The sequence below is a fragment of the Lissotriton helveticus genome, chromosome 4_1 (genome assembly GCF_964261635.1).
Source record: "Lissotriton helveticus chromosome 4_1, aLisHel1.1, whole genome shotgun sequence".
Classification (NCBI taxonomy): domain Eukaryota; kingdom Metazoa; phylum Chordata; class Amphibia; order Caudata; family Salamandridae; genus Lissotriton; species Lissotriton helveticus.
In genome coordinates, this window is record NC_136063.1 from 547,548,863 (window position 1) to 547,573,608 (window position 24,746).

General features: G+C 45.0%; 1 protein-coding gene across 2 annotated transcripts in view; it reads left to right on the forward strand.

Annotated features, from left to right (window-relative positions):
• The first annotated feature begins 4,433 nt into the window (after positions 1-4,433).
• UBE2W (ubiquitin conjugating enzyme E2 W) overlaps positions 4,434-24,746 on the forward strand; it is a 208,529-nt gene continuing 188,216 nt past the window's right edge. The window contains exon 1 of one of the 2 annotated variants that reach the window (XM_078687140.1): positions 4,434-4,466. In XM_078687140.1, the coding sequence (XP_078543266.1) occupies positions 4,449-4,466 (18 nt within the window). In that variant the 5' untranslated portion in view covers positions 4,434-4,448. Of the gene's footprint in view, positions 4,582-24,746 lie in introns of both variants that reach the window. The other variant, XM_078687141.1, reaches the window with a different exon arrangement.

Sequence of the window (24,746 nt, forward strand, 5' to 3'; positions counted from 1 at the left end):
GCAAACAAACATCAGGAAGGTGTTCCACACCGGTGTTTTTGACAGGGCCGCACGTCAACGAGGTCGAGGATCCGGCCGAGGTTTTAATAAGACCTCGCGTGGAGCAGAGGCAATCAACGACCCAATTTGTATCCCTCCCGCAATCGAGGAGGTCGTGGCAGAGGTCAGAGAGGCAACTATCGAGGCCAGCAGAATAACTCAGAAGACAATTCCTACTCAGGTACGAGTTCTATGTGCATCAGAACACATGGTGGGAGGCAGGGTGGCTCTCTTTCTTCACAGGTGGCGAGAGCTCACATCCGATCCCTGGGTGTTACAAACAGTACAAGGGTATCACATAGAGTTTTATGCCTCCCCCGCGCAGCGTCAAGCACCCGCTCCCCTACATTTTTCTCTACCAGAACAGAGTTTCATCGACGCAGAGGTGTATGCATTGATCCAAAAAGGAGCAGTGGTGGAGACCTTCCCACACGCTCAAGGCTTTGTGAGCACCGTCTTCGTGGTTTCCAAAAAAGATCAGGGCTTTCGGCTTGTTTTAAACCTCAGGGACTTCAACGCTTGGGTTGTGTATCAGCACTTCAAAATGGAAGGCATACACTTGCTGCGCGACATCCTGTTGGAACAGGATTGGATGGTGCGTCTGGACTTGAAAGACGCTAACCTGGCGGTCCCCATTTTCCCTCCGCATCGACGGTTTCTACAATTTCAGTGGCGCAACCGGTAGTTCGAGTTTTCCGCCATGCCCTTTGGCCTCTCGTCCGCTCCCTGGTGTTTCACCAAACTGATGAAACCGGTAGTCCAGTGGTTAAGAGAAAGGGGCGTAAGACTAATTATTTATCTCGATGACATCCTGATTTTGGGTCGTTCTCCGGAAATAGTCTCGCTCCATCTGTCATGGACGATCCACCTCCTTCAGGAATTGGGTTTCCTATTGAATTTACAGAAGTCCATTTTGATCCCTTCTCAAGCAATGGAGTTCCTGGGCTTCCAGATCGACTCGGTGAAGGCTCAATTACTCTTACCTCTCAAGAAGAGGGTGGCGATCAGGAAGGAATTGAGGAGAGCGCTTGTTTCTCCCGACAATTTCCTTGAGGACTTTAGCGCGTCTGGTAGGTCTGTTGGCCTCGTCTATCCAGGCGATTTTTCCGGGCCCTTTGCACTACAGGGCCCTGCAACGGTTCAAAGTGTTGCATCTGCGCAAGGGTTTGACTTATGCCCAGCAGATTTCCCTTTCGGCAGAGGCTCGTACGGAGATGAACTGGTGGTTAGAGCATATGGATGCTTGAAATGGCAGGGCCATTTTTGCGGCCACCCCAGATGTGGTGATAGAGTCGGATGCCAGCCGGTGGGGCTGGGGGGCCCGTTGCGGCTCGGTGGAGACAGGGGGTCGTTGGTCCCGCGAAGAGCTGAGTCTCCACATCAATTGCCTGGAACTCCTAGCGGGTTCCTTCGCGATTTGCACGCTGTCTCCTCAGAAAGTGTCCTGCTGCATTCTCCTACGTATGGACAATGTGTCCGCGGTATGGTATATAAATCGCCTCGGCGGCACCAGATCACGGCTCCTGGCGGAGATAGCCAAGGACTTCTGGCATTATTGCCTGGCACATCAAATCTCGGTGATGGCGGAATATATACCGGGCTCTGTCAACGTGACAGCAGATTGGAATTCTCGGTATTTGAGGGATGCCAGCGATTGGATGCTGCATCCCAGGATTTTCAGGGCATTGGGCCACAAATGGGGTCCGTGTGTGATAGACCTGTTTGCCTCACGGCTCAACAGACAGTTGCCCAAGTTTTTCAGTTGGCGTCCGGATCCCTTGGCGATCAGCTCGGACGCCTTTCTTCAGTCATGGACGACGGGCATTCTATATGCGTTTCCTCCGTTTATCATGATCCCGAGAGTTCTGGCTCAGGTTCGGCGGCAGAAGGCGGAGGTGATCTTGATCTCCTCCCCGTGCTGGAAAGCACAAGCGTGGTCTCCGGTCGGGATGAGTCTCGCATGTGCATCGCCAGTGCGAATCTCATCATTTCCAGACCTTCTTACGGACCCGGTGGGTCTTCGTCATCCGTTGGTTCTACAGGATCAGTTGTCCCTCATGGCATGGAGACTTTCCGGCGCCGTTGGCAAGTGCAGTGGGTTTCACAGGACACTCTCTTTTTCTTGTCACAGGCCTGGGCACCTTCCACTCACAAGCGTTATGAGTCAGCTTGGAGTTGGTTGGTGTAACGAACGACAGGGAGCTCCTATGGGATCCGATATCCATATGATAGTGAATTTCTTGTCAGAACTGGCGCGGTCGGGCATGGCATATAGATCGGTGAACAATTTTCGGTCAGCTATTTCGGCGGGTCACCCGCATGTAGATGGCAAACCTGTTGGGGAACATCCCCTGGTTTGTAAGGTAGTCAGGGGGATCCATTTAGTGAATCCCCCTCAACCCAAGTATACTGAACTTTGGGACGTTTCAGTGGTCTTGCGTTTTTTATCAGCTTGGCCGGCAAATGAGGGTCTGTCTCGGAAACAGCTCTCAGCGAAACTTACGATTTTGCTCTGTTTGATTTCATGCAGGCGGGTATCGGACATTCGAGAATTGGATTTGGCAGGTAGAGTATTCACTCCCACAGGAGTTTCCTTTACTATTTCTAAGCGAACTAAAACACATTCAAAATGTATTTCCTACCCTGCATTTCCTCACCACAGTAAATTATGTGTGGTGAAGTGTTTAAAAGTATATGAGGATTGTACTAGGGAGTTTAGGAATGATTTTGGTCAATTGTTGATTTCATTGCAGAGACCATTCCGCCCAGTCGCCACTGCGACTCTGGCCAGGTGGGTTTCCTGGTTGTTGAGTCTAGCGGGTATTGATACTTCCAAATATGGAGCTCATTCTGTGAGAGGGGTTATGGCCTCAAAATCCTTAGGTGCCGGTTCTCGGCTTCAAGACATCATGACTGCGGCAGATTGGTCATCTGATTCCACTTTTAAAACGTTTTATCATAAACATATTGTGGATTGGCCTCGGTGGTGGTGGAGAAACTTTAAACTAGCATAATCAGAGCCTCCGTGGACTGACATAGAATGAAAAATTGTCTAGCAAACGCGACAAAGAATTTTCAATTCTATTAAGGACACGGAGGCGAGGATTATCCCACCCAGGCTAGCAGAGATGTCTTCTTGCATTATTGTTGGAAATGTGATGTATTTTACCCACCCGAATGATGTTTATGGCTTGTTGTATTCCCGAACGTTGGAATGGCCATTACGATATATATTTTCGTTTCAGGTGATCAGCATAAGCAGACTTGAGAAGAACAACCTGCGAGCTGAGCTGGTATGCAGTTTATGAGGAGAAGTTGAGTCCCTTCGTTAGTGGATGCGAAAGTTGCCACGTTGGGCTCCGGTCTTGGTTTGGACTGATGAAGAAATCGCAAAGAAAGAGGAGGTCTTCCTGTTTACAGAGACTGTTATATGTTGGACTAGACAGTGATTGGTGCAGACTAGTGGAGGGGGTTGCCCTTCCGGGGTCATGCCAGTTTAAAGTTTTATTGGCTGCTGTTTTTGTCAGTAAAGATTAGAGAAGCATAATCCTCGCCTCCGTGTCCTTAATAGAATTGAAAATTCTTTGTCGCGTTTGTTAGACAATTTTTCATTCACCATGGCTAGGCAAGGAGGGAAAACCTTCATGGTCCTGACAGCTAAGTTGTGGAACGCACTACCAGTGAGCCGGCGCTGAGCTGCCTCTCTTTTGACTTTCAAGAAAGAGCCGAAAACCTCTAAAGATTCGCCCCTCCTGAGCTGTACTCATTGGCAATGAGATTTCTTCTGGTGATGCAGCTGGGTAATTTTTTTTTTTTGATAAATAAAATCGAATGTATTTGTAACTAGACTTTCCTGTGTCCCTTTCCAGTTGGTTATCTGTAACGCAGCTCTAGAACACATTTAAAAGTGTTTAGCTCTAGAACACATTTAAAAGTGTTTTCTATTTACAGTTGCTGTTTTAAGTATGTACAGATAACGGCTAAAAATACCGGCTTTAGGATGATTTTGAAACCCAATCCCCAGTTATTTAGGTGGCATCCCCTATTTGTACGGTGCAAAGCCCATCCAGCGTTGCTTCAATTTCACACGATGAAGTATATAAGCACAAGATAGCACCATGGTTGATTCTAAGAGAAGCGGAGTCCCCTTAATTAAACATCGGTGTCAAATGGAACCCATAACCCCTTCTGTCCAGAAGCGTTTTCGTGGGTTCTCTTCGCACAGCGCTCCTTCCTTCAAACTTATAACCAGAACCCAAGAACAGCGAGCTAATCAGCTGAATAAAAAATGTGCTGGAATTCTCTTTCTTTGCTGTTTGTTTGCATAATCTGAAGTCTCCGGTCCTGGAATAGAAATTGTGCAACTTCCTTCTTAAAGAGGAGGCGTGGTTAATCTGCAAGGTTGGCGCATGCGTACTCTCTTCCAGGTACGTGCTACCCACGTGATCGATGCGCCGTCGCTAGGCCGTTTCCTGTGATGGAAGCAGCGGCTGCCGCAGAGTGCGGGGGAGGGGCGGGGATTCCATCATGGCGTCAATGCAGGTGAGGGGTGCGCTGCTTATCCTAATCTTTCCTGTAGGAGATCTGTACTGGTGGCCTTCAGAGGCCGAGGTCCGAAGTCCTAGCTCTGGCAGCTCCCTAGACTCTGAACTATCAGCAGTCGCGTAAAGAGGTTCTTGTGGTGGTGACTGTAGCGTCCCAGTAGACTTTTAGGGACATTGCAGAGGAACGGCTAAGGGCTGCTCCCTGCCAAAGAGCAGTGTCATGTTTAAAAGGGGCGAGGACGAGTTCAGTACCCCATCTGTTGTTGGTGTTTAATTGTGCCGTTAAATATGGATCTGACTGGCTTTTCAGTTGACATTTGCCTGCGGGCAGGTGTAAGGGCAGAGGCAAGTGCTGTATGTAGAAGGGCGGGTATGGTGTCAAGTGGCAGGTTGCGTTTGAGACTGAAATGTTAGCCACGACTTTGTTAGGTATTTGTGAACAGCTGTTGGGTAGATGGTGTGTCTTTGTTGGGAGGTATTTTGTGCGTCTAGAACGACAGGTGTTGTGTTGCAATTTCTGCTATTGTCTTTTGTTTACTTCGAGAGATCAACGCTCCTTCAGGGGGACTTGCAGAATCCGAGGTCTGTGACTGCCCTTGTTAGATGCATCCGTCATCACTTTGAATATAAAACTATACGTTTGGGTCGACCTAGCAAGATCACCTGTGCTTCTGACCGGCTCAGCAGCTGCTTCCTCTCACTCCGCCCTTTGCCATGGGATTCCTACGGTTTCGTCCCCCCAGAACGTTACCTTCCTTCTGGGTGGCTGTCTAAGAACTCCTCATAAAGCATCGGCTTACAAATAGGCTTCACGATCCTTGGCAACCTCTTGTAGTGCTGTCCGATGTACTTTATTTAATTCGAGGATTTAAGTCACACCTTGGTTTTATTGCAGTCTACATATAAACAGTGTTACGAATACCCAGTCCGGAACAAAGCCGTCTGTATTTATGATTATTTTTTTAATTTCTTTGAATCGGTTAGTGCTTAGAATGTTTTTTTTTTTATATCCCCCTTAGGATTGTGTGTGCGATATATAAACACGCATCGGAAATGCAGTAGGTATCGCATTTACTTGAGTTAGAGCTATTGCTGTTGTAAATGACAATGTCTTTAACCCAGGTGTTATGGATGTATGTGGTGTGCAGTGGAATGATGTGGATTGGAATTAGTTGTGGAATTGTGTATTTGCCAATAGAGACGTACAAGTTAAGAGTTAGCACTCAACGCTGTTTGGAATAATGCACACTAGTTGTACAACTTTGTTTCTCGATCCATACCATTGCCTATCTTTCTGTAGAGAGAGAGACAATCAAGGACAAAAATGGCAGCAGAATACTCCAGGAATCTTTTTCAACATGCAGGGGTATGTCTACAGTTAAAGAGCACGCCATAAAACTGAATTGGCTCTATACTTTCAATTAGCAGCTGTAATCACACAAGTCAATGGTGTTTGTTTAATTGACGTTGAAAGGATGACATGATGAAGTGGCCGTAGCGCGAGTTTAATTATGGCCTGCATGTCTTTGAACGGTGCACCAACCCCCTGATAGTTCTCACTAGTGAGGAAAAAAGCACGCCCTTGCCGCCAAGACAGCTTAACGCTGATTCTGCAAACGAATAAATGTTGGCAACAGATAAATACTGGACAGACCCACTGGACTTGCAATGTTAATGGTGCAAATACCAGTTATAATGGTCCTTATACCCTACTTTTCTTATTTGATATTGCACCTGTGTTTTACACTCCTAATTTCTGGATGTTTTTGTTGATGAGTGACTTCTACACTACACTTGTATACAAAAAAGTGTTGGACATTGTATTTTTTATGTTGCGAATTATGATAATTTTCTATTTTTTCTTGCTCTAGTATTGTTTATTCTTTTTACTAGACTGATGGTTAGCATTTCATTTCAGCCACTAAAAAACAAAGTAACAAGTTCTCTCATTTGAAGGGAGAGTGTTCTGAAAAGTCAGAACCTGAGCATAAAAAAGATCACCTCTGTAAGTTAATTAAAAGTCTGGTTTGTCCACTAGTTGGTTGAGCTTCTAGACTCTGTAGATGGAGATTAGACTAGGATCTTGCTAGTCAAATATAAGAGGGACAACCCTTGAAGGCATTTGTATACCAATTGTCTTAGCTTAAAGTAAATCCTATCTTTCACTTTTAGGCAGTGTGTGGATTCTCTACTTGTCTAGATGTGAGTCTTTCCATATTCAAGGATTAGAAAGATTTATGCATTCTGTGCCTCCCGTAAACAGTTAAAATGTTGGTCATTTAAGCCAGCGTTTATTTCATTGTACTAATACAGTATCACCACTTTAAATGCCTCCCAGTTTGTGGATGCTGACTGAACTGAATCCAAGTTGTGTGTGAAAAAGTTTAGTATGTCTTTGCGTAATTCACCGAAATGCAGCATCTAGGAGCGTGACTGCTGGTAGTCTTCAGCTGAAAGCACAAGGGGGTGCACAGGGTAGATGCAGTGTCATCAGCACCAGGGCACGGTCAGCTAAACTACTCTGTAAATGGGAGACTGAAGTGTCCCGGCGCTAACTTCTTCAGCCACCAGCCAAAATTCCAGTCAGGACCATGCATTATGAAAAGCTAGATACAGGTGCCTTATCAGGACTGTGGGTGTGCTCACCGCCAGACATCTCTCAAACACCTAATTGATCGTCCATAACAGCTTTAAAGTCTCCTCCCCAAATCAAAGCACGGTGGCCTAGAGTAGTCATTTTCACCTAGATCTCTTAAAAAAAAAAAAAAAGCCAGGATCATCACAATTTGGTCCATATATATCACAGCCAACTTCACCTGCTAGTATAACAAACCACCTCCCGGGGTCCATAAGAAATTGTGACATTTTCCATGGGGGTTCTTTCCGTAAAAGCACTGTGACACCCTGATATAATTGGAATATCTAGAGGTGCAAATTTCCCCCCACCATATACCATAGGAGGAGGAGCGGCTCAGACGTGCTAATTACAAAAAGCAAATTTCTACTTTGTCTTTTTAAGTATGCGTGTATGAGGCAAGATTTTCTATAATCCATCAAGACTGCAAATGTTCAAAGTAATACATGAGATATTAGTCATAAGGGTTTGTGGTAGTGAAATGGGGTATGACAAGTGGAGGCCTGCAAAGTGAAACCCACAGTGCACGCTGTCAATAGTGAGAGGGGTGTGCGATGAAGAAAGGAAAGAAAAAGTAAACGGAGGGCAAAAATACAAGAGACCAATCCCATACCTTCCCCTGCCCACCTCAACCACCCAATTTGGCTGAGATACATTTCCTAACTCTGAACAGACTGTGATTGTAGTTTGGGAAACATCCTGTGGAGACAAGGACATATAGTAGCTCCCCTACACCCCCCCCCCAGTTTCCCACAAGGTGATGCCAAAATGACAAGCATGGCACATTCAATCATTGTTACTGAGTCGGGCCTTCTCAGGATGAGGTGAGACCGCCGGAGAACGCCTTGACTTGGTAATGTAATTTTAAAGCTGACGTAGCATCTGTGAAAAAAGTGTATTTTCCCTTCAAAGGGGATATGTAGGTTGGTTGGGTAAAGGAGAGTGTATGGGCTGCCACCTTGTTGTAGAAGCTTCTTGGCGGGACAGAAATTCGCTGCAGGTTGCCTGAACCAATAAAGTAAAATCTGGATTGAGGGATATACTATTGCCTTTGTGTTGAATAGACCCACGTTCGCGAGCCAGTCTCAGAACTACAATTCTATAGCAATAGTTAAATAGTTGGGCAACTATAGGGTGTGGAGTTGCTCCCACGGTTGTTTAGGTCCTAAAGACCGGTGGGCTCACTCCACTATGAAAATGGACGATAAATTATCGCCCAAAAGTTCACATAACAAATTTTCATTGTAGTCTCACATCTTGGAGATAGCCGTGGTCTCTGGGATTTCAGATATGCCAAGATTACTTCTAGAATGCGCTTCAAGGTCCTCATTTTTATTTTCATTAGTTGAAGCACATTGCCATCTGTAACGTGCTCCTTATATTCTGATTGTGAATCATTCGCATCTGTTACTCTGGTCTCCATTTGTCAAGTCGCTTTTAATGTCTGTCAACGGTGTGTTTGACCTCGTCCAGGTGAAATGTAAGAAAGTCCAGTTTGGAATCCATGGATTTGAAGCTCGTTTTTACATCCAGAAGTAACACATATATATCAATATCCTGTTCATGTTCTTCGCTCAGTTGTGTAGTGTTTGGCTCTGGATCCTGGTCAGCATTACACAGGTGGCGCCTGCTTTCAAAGGAAAGTTTGGACTGCTTAGTATCGTGTTTGCCCGTATTTTATACTTAACTATCTGTGAGAGGGTCAAGCACACTTCAGGCGAGGCCATCAGAATAGAGCAAGGAAAGGTATGTTCTCTATCCAAACTAAGCAGCTCCTAAATGTTAGTGTCGTCCGGGTAGGTAGGGTCCGTGGAGTCTAGCCACACCTCAGATAGACACGACCACATGGGGCATGAGCAGACTCCAACTGTCTGGCAAGAGCTGTGCTTTAAAATCAAGGTCAGTAAAGGACAAGTGGAATGGCGGTAGCAAGTGCAATGCTGATGTTTACACTAGGCGATGTAAGCCTTAAATTGTGGGAGTCACGATATGACCTTGGCACAAACTTGTATAGCAGCAGGTTTAATTGAAGCAAATCAATGGGGCCTTAGCTGGTTATCGACTTTGTGAAAATAATCTTCATTTGTCCCTCTAAATGGCTCCTTTGGTGAATAAGACTGTCACTTTCATGTCTAGCAGCCCGGCCCCCATGACTTGGAGAATGCTAGCATGATAGGCAGAAGCTTTTGGAAATGTGAGCTGTAAAACTCTATACAGAATCCCTGGACCGGCTGAATGACCCACGAGTCTGAAATGAGGGTTTCCCAGTTGTGTAGAAATCTCTTAAGTCTGACCACCCCATCCCCCCCAAGTTGTTGGTGGGGAAAAAGGATGTACACTCTACATGAAAGGAACCTTTACTACCGCCGCCTCTTTGGTCGCTCCATTGCACTTGTCTACTACAGTAAACAAAGAAGAGGCACAAGGAAATTCACAATATTTATTTAACTTATTGTGCTTGAATATGAAATAGCTGCGCCACAATTAGAAAACACATGCAGGTCAATAATGTCATTACCATTGTCAAAAGACCGTAGACAATAAAAAGCCCTGTCCTATTATCTGACAGATTTGCCCAAACCCCGCCTTTCCACTGAAGGTAAGTGTTTATAGACTACAGATCTCTGGGTGCAGTGGTAAACTCTATACCTTTGCATACACTGATAGTTGTTTACATCCTAGCCAACATCTCCCTCTTGCCTCAGGATCATTGGTCTGCGTCTCAGTCTCTTCTAAAGTCGTCCAGCATGACACGTCCCGAGTTATGACTAAAAGTGTGTTGAAAAACAGCAGCTGGGTTGCTTTATTATATCTAGGTGCTAGTGTCCGACCACAGAGAATAACAAGAAGCAATGTTGTTTGACCTTGCCTAGGCTGTTCAGACTAAATGCCAGGAAAATAACAAAATAAAAAAACGTGTTCTCGCTATGTGGGGAAAATACAATGTGGCGCAAAACAAATGTGATATTTGGTAATAAGTGCAAAGCAAAAGCAGTCTACAATGTGCATAGTTAGGCTAACTTAAGGAAAACTTCTTTTGTGGCTTTGTAGGAAATGCACAGCACCCTCCATTTGGTTTGGGCAATAGCATGACAAGTAACTAAACAATATGAATATAATCCTAGAATAAGTAATTTAAAGCACGGCTATGTAGCCAAATTATTTTATGGATGATTACTAATCTAAAAGCAGAGAAAGGAAAAAGAAATGTCAATTTAGACAAATAGTCAAATGTTTATTGCATTGGAGGTATTCATGATGTCACTCGCAAAGTCAAAGGCCAGGAGCTCCAAAATGGAGTTCATCTCCGCAGAAAACCATTGATCTATAGCCCAGGTCACAAGTTCCAAACAACAAACATGATCCTCGGTCTCAGCTAAAGCTGAGATTGCTACTGGTCAACCTGCATCCATGTTAATAGAGCCACTATTTGGTGATTCATGTGCAGATGCACGTCTCTCCTCAGGAAGGAGTGGCTCATAACTCGCACCATGCAGAAGCCGCACATCCAAAGAACAACTTTGGTAATGGGTCGATAAAGGATTCATCAGCACTTCCATGTCTATGGGAATAAGAGTCTGCAAAGCCAGGCAGCTATCCAGTGCTCATTCGAAGGGGCACCAGAGACAGTGGAACACGGGTTGCATGCAGGTAAACCAGGCAGGTTGGAATCTTAGCGACCAATCAAGGTCCATTTCTTGGAGACACAAGATTCCAAAGTAGCAAAGCATAAGCCCAGAACACTGCTGGAGCGGTGATGGGTACAGAGGGCTTGTAAATGTCACTGCCAGGCTCTGCTTTCTGGCCTCTTCTGGGCTGTGTTGCTAGGCCTATAACCTCCCCTATGAACTGCCTCAGAGTCTGAATCTGATATCACAGACTGCTAAGGGTGTCCAACTGGGGAGGCAAAGGAAGGGGACAGCAGGGAGGGAGACCTGAAATGACAAAGAACAACTCGTTTAGAAAAACCCTCCCGAGCGTGCGATTCTAACTCACCCACTTCTCCTAGTCCCTTTAACTCAAAGGAGAACTACACAGTAAATCACACTCGTACCTGTAAAGGAAAATACTTGTGACTGTTTCTGTGGAAGACACGCAGTGAGGAGGTACCAGGCACTCTACCCAGCTGTAAAACGACAAATAGAGACACGTATCAGGAAAACCCTAACCTATGAGGGCTACGCTATGTACATGGCTGCTTAACACACCTACCTAAAACAAGTAAGAAACATTCCTCAATGGGTGAGATTAATCCCTCTGAAGTAGTACCCCTCTTGTGTCTCCTAAGTTGGGAAAATGATAAACAATTGTTGTGGTAGGAAAAGCATATAACATAACAATAGAAACGGAAAAGGGTTTTCTGCTCCGTTTCACAATAAAGCGTGCCTTTGATTGTGGGTGTTCAAATACCACACCCTGAACTCAAAAGCACCAAGTAACAATTAGTCGGACTAGTCCACTGGGGTTAGAGCCTCGGTTCTCTGAATATGCATCAAAGTTACTTGCACTTGGAATGTTTGTTTCCCCCTCAGCCGAGAGAAACTCAATAATCCAACAGGTCGCCACGTTCACTGCGTGGCTCGTATGTTAACACAGCGTGCAGCAAGCAAAAGGAATTCGCATTTACTTCCCCCTCAGCCGAGAGGAAACCGAAATGGCAACAAGACTCCACGCCCTCAGCGTGGTACACACGGAAGTCAATACGACGTGCAGAGTTAACAGGACAATCGCGGGTAAGATCCGTTTTCTTACCGCTACTCCTCGAACACAAACCGTCCTCCAGGCTGCTAAGGAATTATCGGCAAAATCAAGTCCCCCGGGGCTCCTTTTGATTACGCGATGCGCACGCACCGTGCGTTCATTACGTGACTGCCCCTCAGCATGACGGGAAATGTAGTCCGCAGTCGTTCCGATGCGCTAGGAGCACGGTATTCGGGTTGTTGTTCCCCCTGCCATGCGGATCTTGACAGTCACAGCCATTGCGGGGAAGCAAAAATCGGATAATAATACCGCAAATGAGGAATAACAGCTGCAGGAATCCACCAAACACACAAAAAAAAGCAAATGAATACGCCGTTATTACTCCGAAAATAGTTTTGAAAGGAACTAACTAATCCTGAACTTATAAGCTTTGAAGAAGTGTGCGAGACTGGCAGTGTTTAGATACATTAAAAATTCTATGAACTAATTCACCAAAATTTAGTTGGAGGTTTGTGTTTAGAAGTGCCTGTATTTGGCTAGGTGCCCTCTCCACCTGTAATTAGAAGGTCTTTTGGGCAGATGTAAGAGTCACTGCTTTTTGAAACAGTAGTGCTTTTTGTCTGCATAGCTTATTAAAATCTGCTTTCAAAGTCAGAATGGAAGGCCATATCGGGCTATCAACAACTCCGTGCATGGGGGAAATAGAACATTATTACAGCACGTAATAGTTTGAGAAACCGACAACGTATGAATTTCCTGCACGCATTCCGCTGCAATCTTGATATCTAAGCATCAAGAAGCTACAATTCGAAAGGACAGTAATAAGTGGGAGCATTGGAGGAGCCTGTATTTCTTTTAAAAAAGACAAGCCAAATTTGCCAATGTGGCGTTAGATGCTTCGTGCAAAGTAACTTGTTTGCACACGTGTAAATGTTCGACAAGAGAGTTGCATTCTTTTCCAGTAAGGAAGACCTTTTTGCTGGCAGGTTCACAACGATAGGAAAAGGGGGTTTACCACAATTCATGAATCAAGCTGCCTCTCGGGGGTTCATATCTACCAACTAGGAAATATTTGATGTAAGCTGTGAATTAAAATGTTATGCTGGGTAAAGATATTACCCCATGTTTTAACAATGCAGCTGAAGTTGTTTCAGCTACAGTAAATGTGAGCTGTTCCATCTTCTCTAAATGCAGTATTGTATATGTTGCCTCTTTCATTGCTGTCATTTGTTTGCATGTTAAATTGAAAGGTGACAATAAGAAGCAGGAATGTAGATGCCTTCAAGGTACGTGCTCAGTTTTTAGGGTTTGATGTGTCCATCTGAACTGCATGATCGATATAGGCTGACTCTGCCTATGACACAATGTTCAAATACAAAAAGAGGGTCCCTGAGTTGCCAAATATGTTTGGAGAAGAATCCAGGGAAGGATACAAGTAACAAAGTTTGACAAAAACGTCTCCAAAAATCTGCATATAAAAACAAAGCGTCAATGATATAAAGGTTCCATACATCAGACCAGATGAATTTATAATTTATTAGTCTTAAAAATTAAATTGCAGTTTGTTTTTTAACATATAAAATATTGGTTTTAATCAACAAATATAGCTACATAGTTTGTGAGCTCCACATACATAGGCAAACAAATCATGTAAGTACAATGAAAGCAAAAACAAAAATTACTGACTACATAACAATTAAAGAAGACAACAATTAATCCCAAAAAATATACATATCAAGGACATCAACTACAAAAAACATCAATGGTTTCTAAAAATTATAACGCATTGTAATAGCAGTTGTAGTACAATGTTGAAAATACTTCAATAATATTTTATGAATAGAGAGGAACTATAAGTGGACAGAAGTGCCCCTACGCGCATTTTTGGAAGTTACAAAACGATGGAAACAAGTAACACATCCTTCATTAGTGTGCTGTCTGTGTATTTAAATCGGTGGCAACTGCCATCCATTCTGGACTTATTCAAATGAAAAATTCAAATAAAAGGGAGCTCACAACAATCTCCAAAAACAGTTTTTTGGGAAGTATAGGTGGGAGGAGATGGAGATAAATATCCTTCTGTTGAAGGAACATCAAATTCAGGCAGATGCCTGAACTATATGGGTTCCCACTGCGGATCAAGAGTAATGTTACTGTCGAAGGGAGCAATTCATGGAGAGTAGGAGAGCACAATCAAGGTCAATATCCAGCAAATTATTGTGGAGTGAATGTCAAATACCCAGCTGCAGTTACCTTAGGGCATGATCTTAAGATTAGGTAGCCATGAAGGTCTGGCAAACATACGTGACCATGTCGCATCTATGGTCTGGATTCGGCCGATACAGTGTTGATATGTCACTTTGCATAATATCAGTAACAGATGACACTGTATTATTTAAATAATAATGCCAGAACGGAGTGCATTAATACTATTATCAGCAACAGCACGCACTTTGTCCAAATTATATTGATAAATTTGTCTTGAACGGGCAGCAGCTACCATTTGTAACAATTTCAAATGTCATATGTAGCATAAATAATTCTTTTAGAATACGGAGATTTAGGGCCTAATAAAAAAAATCTGATAATTCCATGTATTCCTACAAGAGCAAAAGATGTTTTTTCACTGCAGACTATGTATAATGTTCCAACCATTGTTGCCACAATTTCCCCACCGAATAGGTGGTAACTATACCTGAATGCTGTGAATGTGTATGTCGGGGGTCTGGTCAGCTTGTCTTAAACGTCAGTGTGGAATCAAGAAATTTGCATGACAGCCATTTGTCTACTGGCCACAATAACCAACCGTGTGGACCTTAAAGTGTGTAATTAAATGTACCAATCTGCACCATACTACTATTGAGTTGTTCCTCAGTAAAATTTGTCAAATGTTGCCAATTATTGGAGCTGGTATTGGAGGTAATACTTGGGGCATTAATTCCTTTAATTTTTGCCAGTTCCTGACATATAGTCTGTTGGATGGTGTTATAAAAAAAATCATTTGTGATGGAATTAAACATGCTTGAAACAAGGTTTCTGTCCATTAAACTTGCCAAGATTTGGTTCCCCAAATCGATTTCAATTTAATAGTGTCATTCCATAATCCTAGCCTTTAAGGGCTAACTAGGTGACAGACTGTATATATTAGTTTAGTCTGTGTGACCATCTATATTTTTTCGGTGGTGTAGGAACTAATTAAAAATAATATGATGTAGGATCTTAAGTGTCATAACCTGTAAAATACGTGAATTTGCCTTAGAGTTTTGGTACTTCCTGGTGGGGTAATTGGACAGTTTGTTCCCATTGTGAATAACTGAAAAGTGCCGCCGCCAGAGCCAACCTGCAAGAAGGGATGAGAGATGTAGCCGAGTGGATGACGACCAGCCGCCTGAAACTGAACTCAGACAAGACGGAGGTCCTCATCCTGGGCTCCTCGCCCTCCGCCTGGGACGACTCCTGGTGGCCCCCCGCCCTGGGCACCGCACCCAAACCGACGGACCACGCACGCAACCTGGGCTTCATCCTGGACTCCTCCCTCTCCATGACCAGACAAGTCAACGCCGTCTCCTCGTCATGCTTCAACATCCTACACATGCTACGGAAGATCTTCTGGTGGATCCCCACCGAGACCAGGAAGACTGTCACCCAGGCCCTCGTCACCAGCCAACTGGACTACGGCAACGCCCTCTACGCCGGAACCACCGCCAAGCTCCAAAAGAGACTCCAGCGGATCCAGAACGCCTCAGCCAGACTCATCCTCGACATCCCACGAAACAGCCACATCTCCGGACATCTGAGAGACCTGCACTGGCTCCCCGTCAACAAGAGAATCACCTTCCGTCTCCTCACCCACGCACACAAAGCCCTACACAACCAAGGCCCGACTTACCTCAACAGCCGCCTCAACTTCTACGCTCCCAAACGCCATCTCCGCTCGACCAGTCACGGCCTCGCCGCCGTCCCCCGCATCCGAAGAGCGACAACAGGAGGAAGGTCCTTCTCCTACCTGGCCGCCAAGACTTGGAACTCCCTCCCGACCGACCTGCGCCTGACCCAAGACCACCTCTCCTTCAGGAAGAAGCTCAAGACCTGGCTGTTCGAGCAGTAAAGGCACCCCCCCTCCCAGCGCCTTGAGACCCTACGGGTGAGTAGTGCGCTCTATAAATGTCTTGATTGATTGAATACTGGCCTTGGTAATGATGGCTGTAATGGTGATAACAGAACATATCCGCATAATTAGCAGAATTAAGATACAAGTCATCTGATTTAAAAACAGTATAATATTGCAGGTCCGAGAACATAGAATTTTAACATCCCTATCATCTGAATGTAACCCAGATACTATTGCATCACCCATAGAATCTTTAAACACACATGGTATCTGCAGAAACTATATGACCAAGTTTGATGAAAGGAACTTTACCCCAAACTATTCCATCAGTTACTGGAATAGCAGAAATTTTCACTAGAAACAAATCTCTTTTCTGTTTATAAGAAGAATGGGGGTCCAACACCCCTTCCAAACGTTTTGGGAGGCAGTGGCCATTAATCAACGGGGGAAAAAACTGCAGTGAATCCAATCCACAGGAAAATAAAGATTTTTTTTTTAAAGTGTGATCCAAACATATATCCAAGGCGGAACCATATAAGTGCGTTTCAACCATGAAATAAAAACACAGATCCATGTTGGAGTATGTAAAACGGAAGAACTGTCTGAAGAAAAATCATCATGATCCATGTAATACCCAGAAGCACTTAGTTGAAAAACTGGAGGGTTCGGTTCTGTATCAGAACTTGAAATATCCTTAAGAGGTGAATCCATCGATGGTGGATCATTATAGATTACGTCAGCTGCAGAAGATGCAGTATTGTGGACAGTACTCGCATCGGTCATATTGCTTGGTGTGGACTGATTGCCTCCCCTTTCACCCGTCTCACCACCACGGATGGGGAGTGACAGTTTTGGTGGTGTTCACTACCCACTGTGGAAAGTCCTGTGTAGTAGCACATACACCCCTTGGCCTATTATGTAATATTAGCCACATGGTGTCATTTGACCATGGTGTAATTTAACCATCCTTTCCCTCGAGTTCAAGGATGGGTGCAGGTGCTCGGTAGTTCGGCTCATATTTCCTTTTGGTTGCTTCCTTTTCCCAAACGAGAGCCCCAATTTTCTGAATCCAGCCGGAAAGTTCTGGTTTTGAGTCTATACTCGAAGAGGGACACTTGTGCAAATGGTCGCTGGAGTGGACGTCACTAAACTTTTGTAGATCCTTTAAGACAGCATAACGATTATCTACGTCCAAGTTCGTAGCAGCCACCACAATGTTTGGACCGTCAAGGTCTGGAACATACATCTTGATGCCAAAAAGCCCTCCGTATGGGGTCCGCCCACCCAGAGATCTTCTTCAAGTGAGGTTATTTAGAACCCTCCAAACCCCGTAAAGGTGATGAATCCAACTACGCCCAGTGCCTAATATTCTAGCTGTTAAGTACTGCTTTACGTTACTGTTCATTCTTTCTACAACACCTGCACACCCAGGGATACCATAAAATCTCGGTATGCTTTGGAAGAGAAAGCCGGCCCCTGGTCCCTGTGTGTTGCACAACATGCATGTATCCCGACAAAGACTTGCAGGTCTTTAATGACCGTTTGAGTGCTAGCCGAGCGCATTGGCCAAAGCAGAGGAATAGAATGCAAGAATCAATTGCAAGTAAAATAAAATTGTATGCGGTGTCCGAAATCAGTAGAACAATGATCCAAATAAATACAGCCAAAATGCTAGTTAGAAAATAAGTGGGTTTGCGGTGGATGAGCCTTGTGAAAGCTTTAATCTGTTGACAAATGTCAAAACACAGTACATATTTATTAGCCTGTTGATATAAGCCATGCCACAAATAACGTGCAGTACCAGCAAAATAGTGGCAGCGACACCAGCATGTACAGAGGCAGCACCTTTTGCGTACTGCTAACATTAAAGCAGGTCTGCAGTCTTGGTTGGTAATCAAATGATCACCAGCCCTAGGGATTGTTACAAAAGGAATATTTTGTTCATTGAGGTGGTAAAAATATTTAGAAGGAAAACCCTTAGGCAGAGGGTTGCAGTTTTTATTTGCATTAACTGCAGCAAAGATATCACTATCTGTTCTTGTTTAAGAACGAGTGATTGCTGCAATTGCTGATGTGGCAACTGAACATTTGGCTGCTTCATCAGCAAAGGAATTCCCAATAACGTGTGCTACCACACGTTGATGACTCAATGTATGCAAAGTCTGTGGCAAGGTCAATGTCATGAAGAAGCAGCATAATGCGAGCAGAAAATAGACCTGGGCTAGTTTTATAGGCCATTGGGAGTTTTCCATATCTCATTTGAAACCAAGTACGCTGAAAGTGATTTAATCTAGTATCGGGGGTTCCAGATTGTGGCTGAAAAAAATCAATGGAAATGTCCAATGCGGTTTTGTATTTTTTAAGGACTACATTGTTGAGTGCCGTACTGACTGTTTAAATGCCTATAGTCTAAGGCATGGATACTCACAAACATTTTCCCTTGGGCCACAAATTTGGTCTGTGATGTGACCGAGGGCTGCATTGATACTAACCCTGGGCGAAGCACTACGCTACGCTCGCGGAGTTTGCGAAGTTTTCGCAACTTCGCACTACGCGAGCTGCACGTAGCACAGTGCGAACATGCGTAGTGCAGCGTAGCGCTCATTTTTTGCATGTTCGCGGTCCTGAACGTCATGTTCGCGACCGCGAGCAAGCAAAATGACATCCCGGCGAGATTCTCAACGCGAAGAGGTCAGGTTTCTCATTTTTGAGTGGTTGCGCATGCTCGCGACCGCTCTCAATGAGAAACTACCTGTTCGCGTTGAGAAAGCTGCTGCTCGAGTAATAATCTACTCGAGCAGCAGAAAACTACAGCTCGCACTGTGCAAGATGCCGTTTTGAATGCTTGCACAGTGCCGGATGCTTGTCTGCACTGTGCAATCATTGAAAATGCATCTTGCACAGTGCGAACATGCTACTACGCAGCTCGCGTAGTGCTACGTGAAGTTCGCGTAGTGCGAAGTGCACTTCGCGGAGCTTCGCGTAGCGCTACTTCGCGAACTACGCCCACCCTTAATTGATACCAGCAAAGTGATGTTTGGGTTTTGGGTGGGTGTAAGGGAAGCTAGGTGTATACATCCACTGTCTGCATTGCACTATGTGAAAACAAAACTTGGGATTAATCCCGGCTTCGTTCCTTAACCAAACTGTGTGATCCTAGGCAATTATTTTATTTCACTTTACCTCCTTTTTTAGGTCTTGCCTAGCGATTCAGCGTATGCGCTGCTCGCCTTGGCAAGATCTATTGTTGTGGCTTTTGGCGGAAGGGGGACAGGAGATGTGCACCCGCCCGGACAGGCGATGTGCACGTGTACGACAATCTGCGTTTTCAGGACAATGTGCGCATGGCGCGCTTTTACTTTCCCTTCCTTTTCCCGTCGGCTCCAGATCATCTTTGACAGGAGATGTGCATGCGTTTCAGCACAGCGCGCGTGGTAGCCAACAGTGTATCGGTGTTTGGAGTCGGAGGGATAGCTTGTGGGACCTCTGCCCCTCCTTCTAATCCAGGAATGGGCTGTTCTCTGTTTCCAGACCCTTGGTCTGCAGACGTCTGTGAGGGGAGGCAGATGTCTCAGTCCAGCTACCACTGGTTGAGTGGTCAGACGCCCATCTGCCTTCTAATCCGTCTCTGAAAGCTCACGCACCTCAAGAGACATGTAGCGCTCTCTCTCACGTTTTATTTTCTCAGGGCTGTGTCCCTCATGGATATACCTCCTACAGATTAGGACTGCTCGAAATTTCACGTGTTGCCTGTGTGCGTCGTGCAAATTACACGAACTGTCAAATTACGCCAGCGTGAGCTTTTGCAGGGGGGGTCGTCTGCAAAAGACTGTGTTAGGCAGGAAATTTAGTTGTGGGGGGCAGGTTCAAGCGAAAATTGTTGCACCAGGACATAATCTTCGATTAGGAGTAATTTTGCTCATATCCTGAAGGGCAGCGTTTCCAATTTTCTCTCGAGATATCACAAAGTGCATTTTTTAACAATTCACGCTTTCACGTAATTTTCCTAACCATTCATTTAACTTCGAGGAAAATAAGTATACAATTCCGAAACCCATTTACAGACATATTTGCGTTCTTTTGATGAATTCCCCAGTTGCTCAAATCTGCACTGCCCTCCACTGGTGACCGTTTTCAGACTTCATTTAACCCACCTGTCTCCATGGATTTGGATTGAGCCACGCCTCCTCGTGATAAAAGGCTTTGCGAATACAAGCTCAGCATATTCATCTTTCAATTGACTCAGACACACCCAGGATGTCAGGTAATGGCAGAGGGCACATCTATATCGCCTCGTGTTACCACAAAAGGCAGCTTCCCAGCACTTGATTATGCAGAACAAACAAAAAAAAAAACATACCAAAGCACAAACAAAAGGCAAAAGAAATACAAATAGTGCAGAAGTAGAGTGGAAAAGTGCACAAGTAAAGTTCCTCGGAGACCCAGGTAAAGACACTATTACTACTTATTTATGAGGCGTGTGCATTGGTTGTTTAAGATCGTCGTCACTATGCGACTTTTCTATAAAAGGACTGCTTGCTATCGAAGCTCCCTGCCTCTAAGGGTTGTTTTATTACTCCTGGTAAATATAAATTGCACATAGTGTTTCATTCCAGACTTCTATCTGGTTGGTAATGTTTAAGAACGCCTTTTAAGCAGCAATACAGGCTTGTTCCAGGTTTCCATGTGAAACAAACAGAGCGCCTCGAAGTCCACTCACTGAACCAAACGGCTGGTGAACCGACTCTACAATGGCTGAGGTGACGAGGGCGAAGTAGGTGTGAGCCCCAGTTTGACCAATCTGACTGAGATGCCTAGTCCTTTTATGCAGCTTGTTGTGTTGATGTTTCAGATATATTCACTTGCTATGTGAATTTATCTACGTGCCTTACGGTTGTAGAGCCCTGAAAACTCGCGGGAGCGCAAGGAGCGCTGAACACGGGCCTGACCCCTGGGAGACAAGTTCACGGATGAGGGCACGGGGTACACTCTCGTGCAAGGTTAGTGCTTAGCACCTCCCGCTGACAGTAAGGCCAGTCCCGGTGGTAAGGCTCACATCTCTGTTCCTCTACCAAGACACTCTGAGCCGTCACTGCCCACTCAGGCCCCAGACACGAACCAAAGGGGGCAGCCAATAGCACAGTCCGGGGAACAAGCACAGCCTTACCTGCCGGTGAGCGGTGATTTCTGGACAGAGTCTGGTGGGAAGGTGGCCGTAAATCCAGTTCAATGGGACAGTGGCCTAGAAAAAAGGATGTAGCCTGGAAGAGTCCAGCGGGGCAGTGACCTGGAAAGACAGTCCATTAGAACTTTAACCTTGAATCAAGTTCAGTTGTGCTGTGCCCTGGAAGGAAAGGATGTGGCCTGGAAGTAGAGTACAACAGGGCAGTGGCCTGGAAGAAGGGTCCAGTGGGAGAGTGGCATTAAAGCAAGTCCAGTAGGACAGTGGACTGGAAGGTGAGTTCAGTGGTTGCTTTTGATTCATGAATAGCCTTAGTAGTCCCTCCTTAGAAACGCCTTGTCTACATTTGCATACTCCCTTGAGGACTTGACCTTTTACTTGTGTTGTTACTCAGTATGTTTTATTTAGTCTGTGAGCACTCTTTTCTTGAATGATTGCTCCTATTCCGCCCACAACAGGAGATGTGGGCCTAGAAATCCTTAGGCAGCATTCTAAATTGGTAGGCATAAATGGCACACGTGGGTCTAATCCATGTTTTCATTAAGCGCAGCCAAATTCTTTAAGCGCTTTGTATTATATAGACGTTTCACGTTACTGTTGTCTTACCCGTTTTGACGACAGTGGAGGCGAGGTCTTTATGTGCAACGGAGAATGTCTTTTTCTCTTATTTGATTGTGCCTGGACACATACTACTGATGATACCTTAATGCAACACATTTTCTTCTGAAATCTCTCCACCTGCCCGTCTTTAGAAAGGAGTTCCGGAATCCATCTTATGAACATTGACCTGCAATTTCTATTCCTAAACATTGTTTTTAGGTCTCGCCTGCGTAGGCTGCGTCTCGATTTTATGATTTAGAGGGGCTTTGAGTATCGGGCTTTAGGCCCCACCCCTCTTTCCTATTGGCCGGTGTCACCGTTTATGCTAAGCCATTGGGAAAGAGCATTCTGTGACGTAGACTTTTCTCTATTTCTGCCGTCCAACTTTGATGGCCTGGCCTGCCTTCCTTCTGGCGTAAAAGGTTTCTTATCTTTATGGGATCAAACACATGGCCCCATAAAGATAATAAACCTTTTACTTCAGAAGAAAAGCAGGACAGGCCGTCCAAGTGGGACGGCAGAAAATGAGAAAAATCTACGTCATGGCGATCGCTTGTTGTAGCGAAGTAACTTGGCTTGCTTTACATAAACGATGTTAGTTCCGCAACAGCGGAAGGCTGACTCAGAGATTTTTTAAGTCGGCCATGTGACGCGAGACTGAAATTGTTTTATGCAAGTGTTTTGTCGACATTTCCATCTTTTGTCCGCCAATGGGCCATTTGAAAGATCATTGCAAAGCACTCTCGTTTCAAAGAGGCTGTGAACGGTGGAGCACGATCAGAAACACGTAAGTTATTGTTAGTGTTTGTGTTTGCCAAAACGTAAATTAGCAGCAGCGACTACATAGGAGACTGTGACGTGTGTGTGGTTAATTGCAGAACTTCATCGACAGGACAGCAGGCAACTGATTGACTAGGAGCTAAGCACTATTTATACAATAAAGCATATTTTGGAACCATGGAAACAAACTTACTTAAAACTCGGAGCTGAGCCGCAGTAATACGGGTTACGGCTGGGTCGCCCGCTTCCGGAGTGCGCCTAGCTGCAACAAATAACTTCCTTGGGAATTGCGCTTCCAGGGTAATTAAGGATCAGCAAGCATCAACTGTGCTATGGGCTCCGGCAGCTGCCAAAATCAGTGGGTTTCCGTCCGGTGCTTGATATCATGAATTTAAACTTAAGTGATGCGGTGCAATCAGTGCAAGGTGCTGTTGAAAACATTGTCTAGCCGTTAAAAACATGAGGCCTAAGCCAGCTGCTAGCCTGCCTTCTGGCAATAGCCTTCTTTGCTGAAAAAGATTTCAAGAAGGCTCTGCTAGCTAGGAGCCATATGCCTCTCTTCGGTGAGTCTGCTGCCACTGCAAACTCCGGTCACCGGCTCCGTGACGTGAGGCCAGACCATAATTGAATTCCATGTGGGCGATTTTTGACGGCCTGGCCGGGACAAGCAGAAGGCAGTTCTGCGAGCACCAAGATTACGGCGCTGGTTCCAGATAACCCGTAACCAGCCCCTTGCTGCGTCCTTCCCCAAAAAACTCCCCGCCTTTGGCAGCAGGACGTGACGTCACCCTGCATCGCCAGACTTTCAATGCATGGCTTAATCTGACTGCGCCTGCCCGGCTGTAATGGTAGGAGGCATTACACACCTCGACGAAGGCAGGCTGTTTAAGAACTGCGCCGGAGGACATAATCTTGATACATTGTAACTGTGAGCTGCCTGCCAGCAACCTTCGCTATAAGCAACGAGCTGGAAAGAGCAGCGCACATATGCCACGGGCAGCGCCCTGCCAGCTGTCAAACTCCATGATATTACAGCTTTAGGTAGCACTTCACTGAGGCTGAGACACTATGTAAATGCATGATAATGCATTTCAGTGCGTTGATGCGGATCACCACACTGAAATGCGTTTGAGTAACGCCTGATGCGTGATACTTGGCAGGACTGCATACACAGGCCATAGTGTTGTGGCTGTTTCTCAGCTTGGCAAGGCCCCCAAAGCGTTTTAGTTTCCTCTTCCTCCTCACACCTAATTGATTTAGAAGTATCACTTCCAAAGATAGTGGGTGTTGGCCCTGAGGTGGGGGATGTGGCGTAACAACCAGAGCTGCCGACTTTGGAGCAGGGGAACCAGGTTCGAGCCTCAGCATTGGCTCAACATCCTGTGATTCTGGGAAAATCACTTAATCTCCCAGTGCCTACCAAAAATGAATGTGTCCTTGTGCAACTAACTTGTGTTAATGCATAGCAGCCAACATTTGAAAAAAACGTCCTGGGACACTTTGCAGCACAGGGCCGTTGCAGATGGAAAGTTCTTGTTTTAATAAAGGGTCTGCCAAATCTAGAATGGTTTGTGATGCCTTGAAAGCATTTGTTTGGGGCCAGACTACCAGCTACATTATCCGAAAGGGCAGAGTCGAACATGCACTTTTACTGAAGTCCTGAGGCTATCCTAATAAGGCATCTGCTATATTCAGACAATTGACTACGTTAAGGATGCAATTGATGAAAAGGATTTGGGATAGACTATGTTCAAATTATCAGGTAAAATATCTCTCGTGCTTTGAGAACAGAGAGGAGATGAGCAATAAATTAGCCTTTCAATTAAGATTACAGCAACAAAAATTAGTTGCGAGTATTGGAGATGCCGCCGGTAAAATTCTAGCTTGTACTAACACAACTTGAACGTTGTGGTGAGAATCACCGCACTCTGTACAGTTCCCAAATAAAAGGGTGTTCACTCCCAGGGTCAACCGTCGGAAATGCCCCAATAGTTACACAAGACAAGCATTTCCAATGCAATAGGTCTCGCTTTTGTGAGAGTTTAAGCTATTAGCATTGTGAATGACAATGCCTTTTATTTATGTTTTAAAAAACGAAACATAAATAAAAGGCATTGTAATTTACAATGCCAATAGCTCAAACTTGCGTAAATG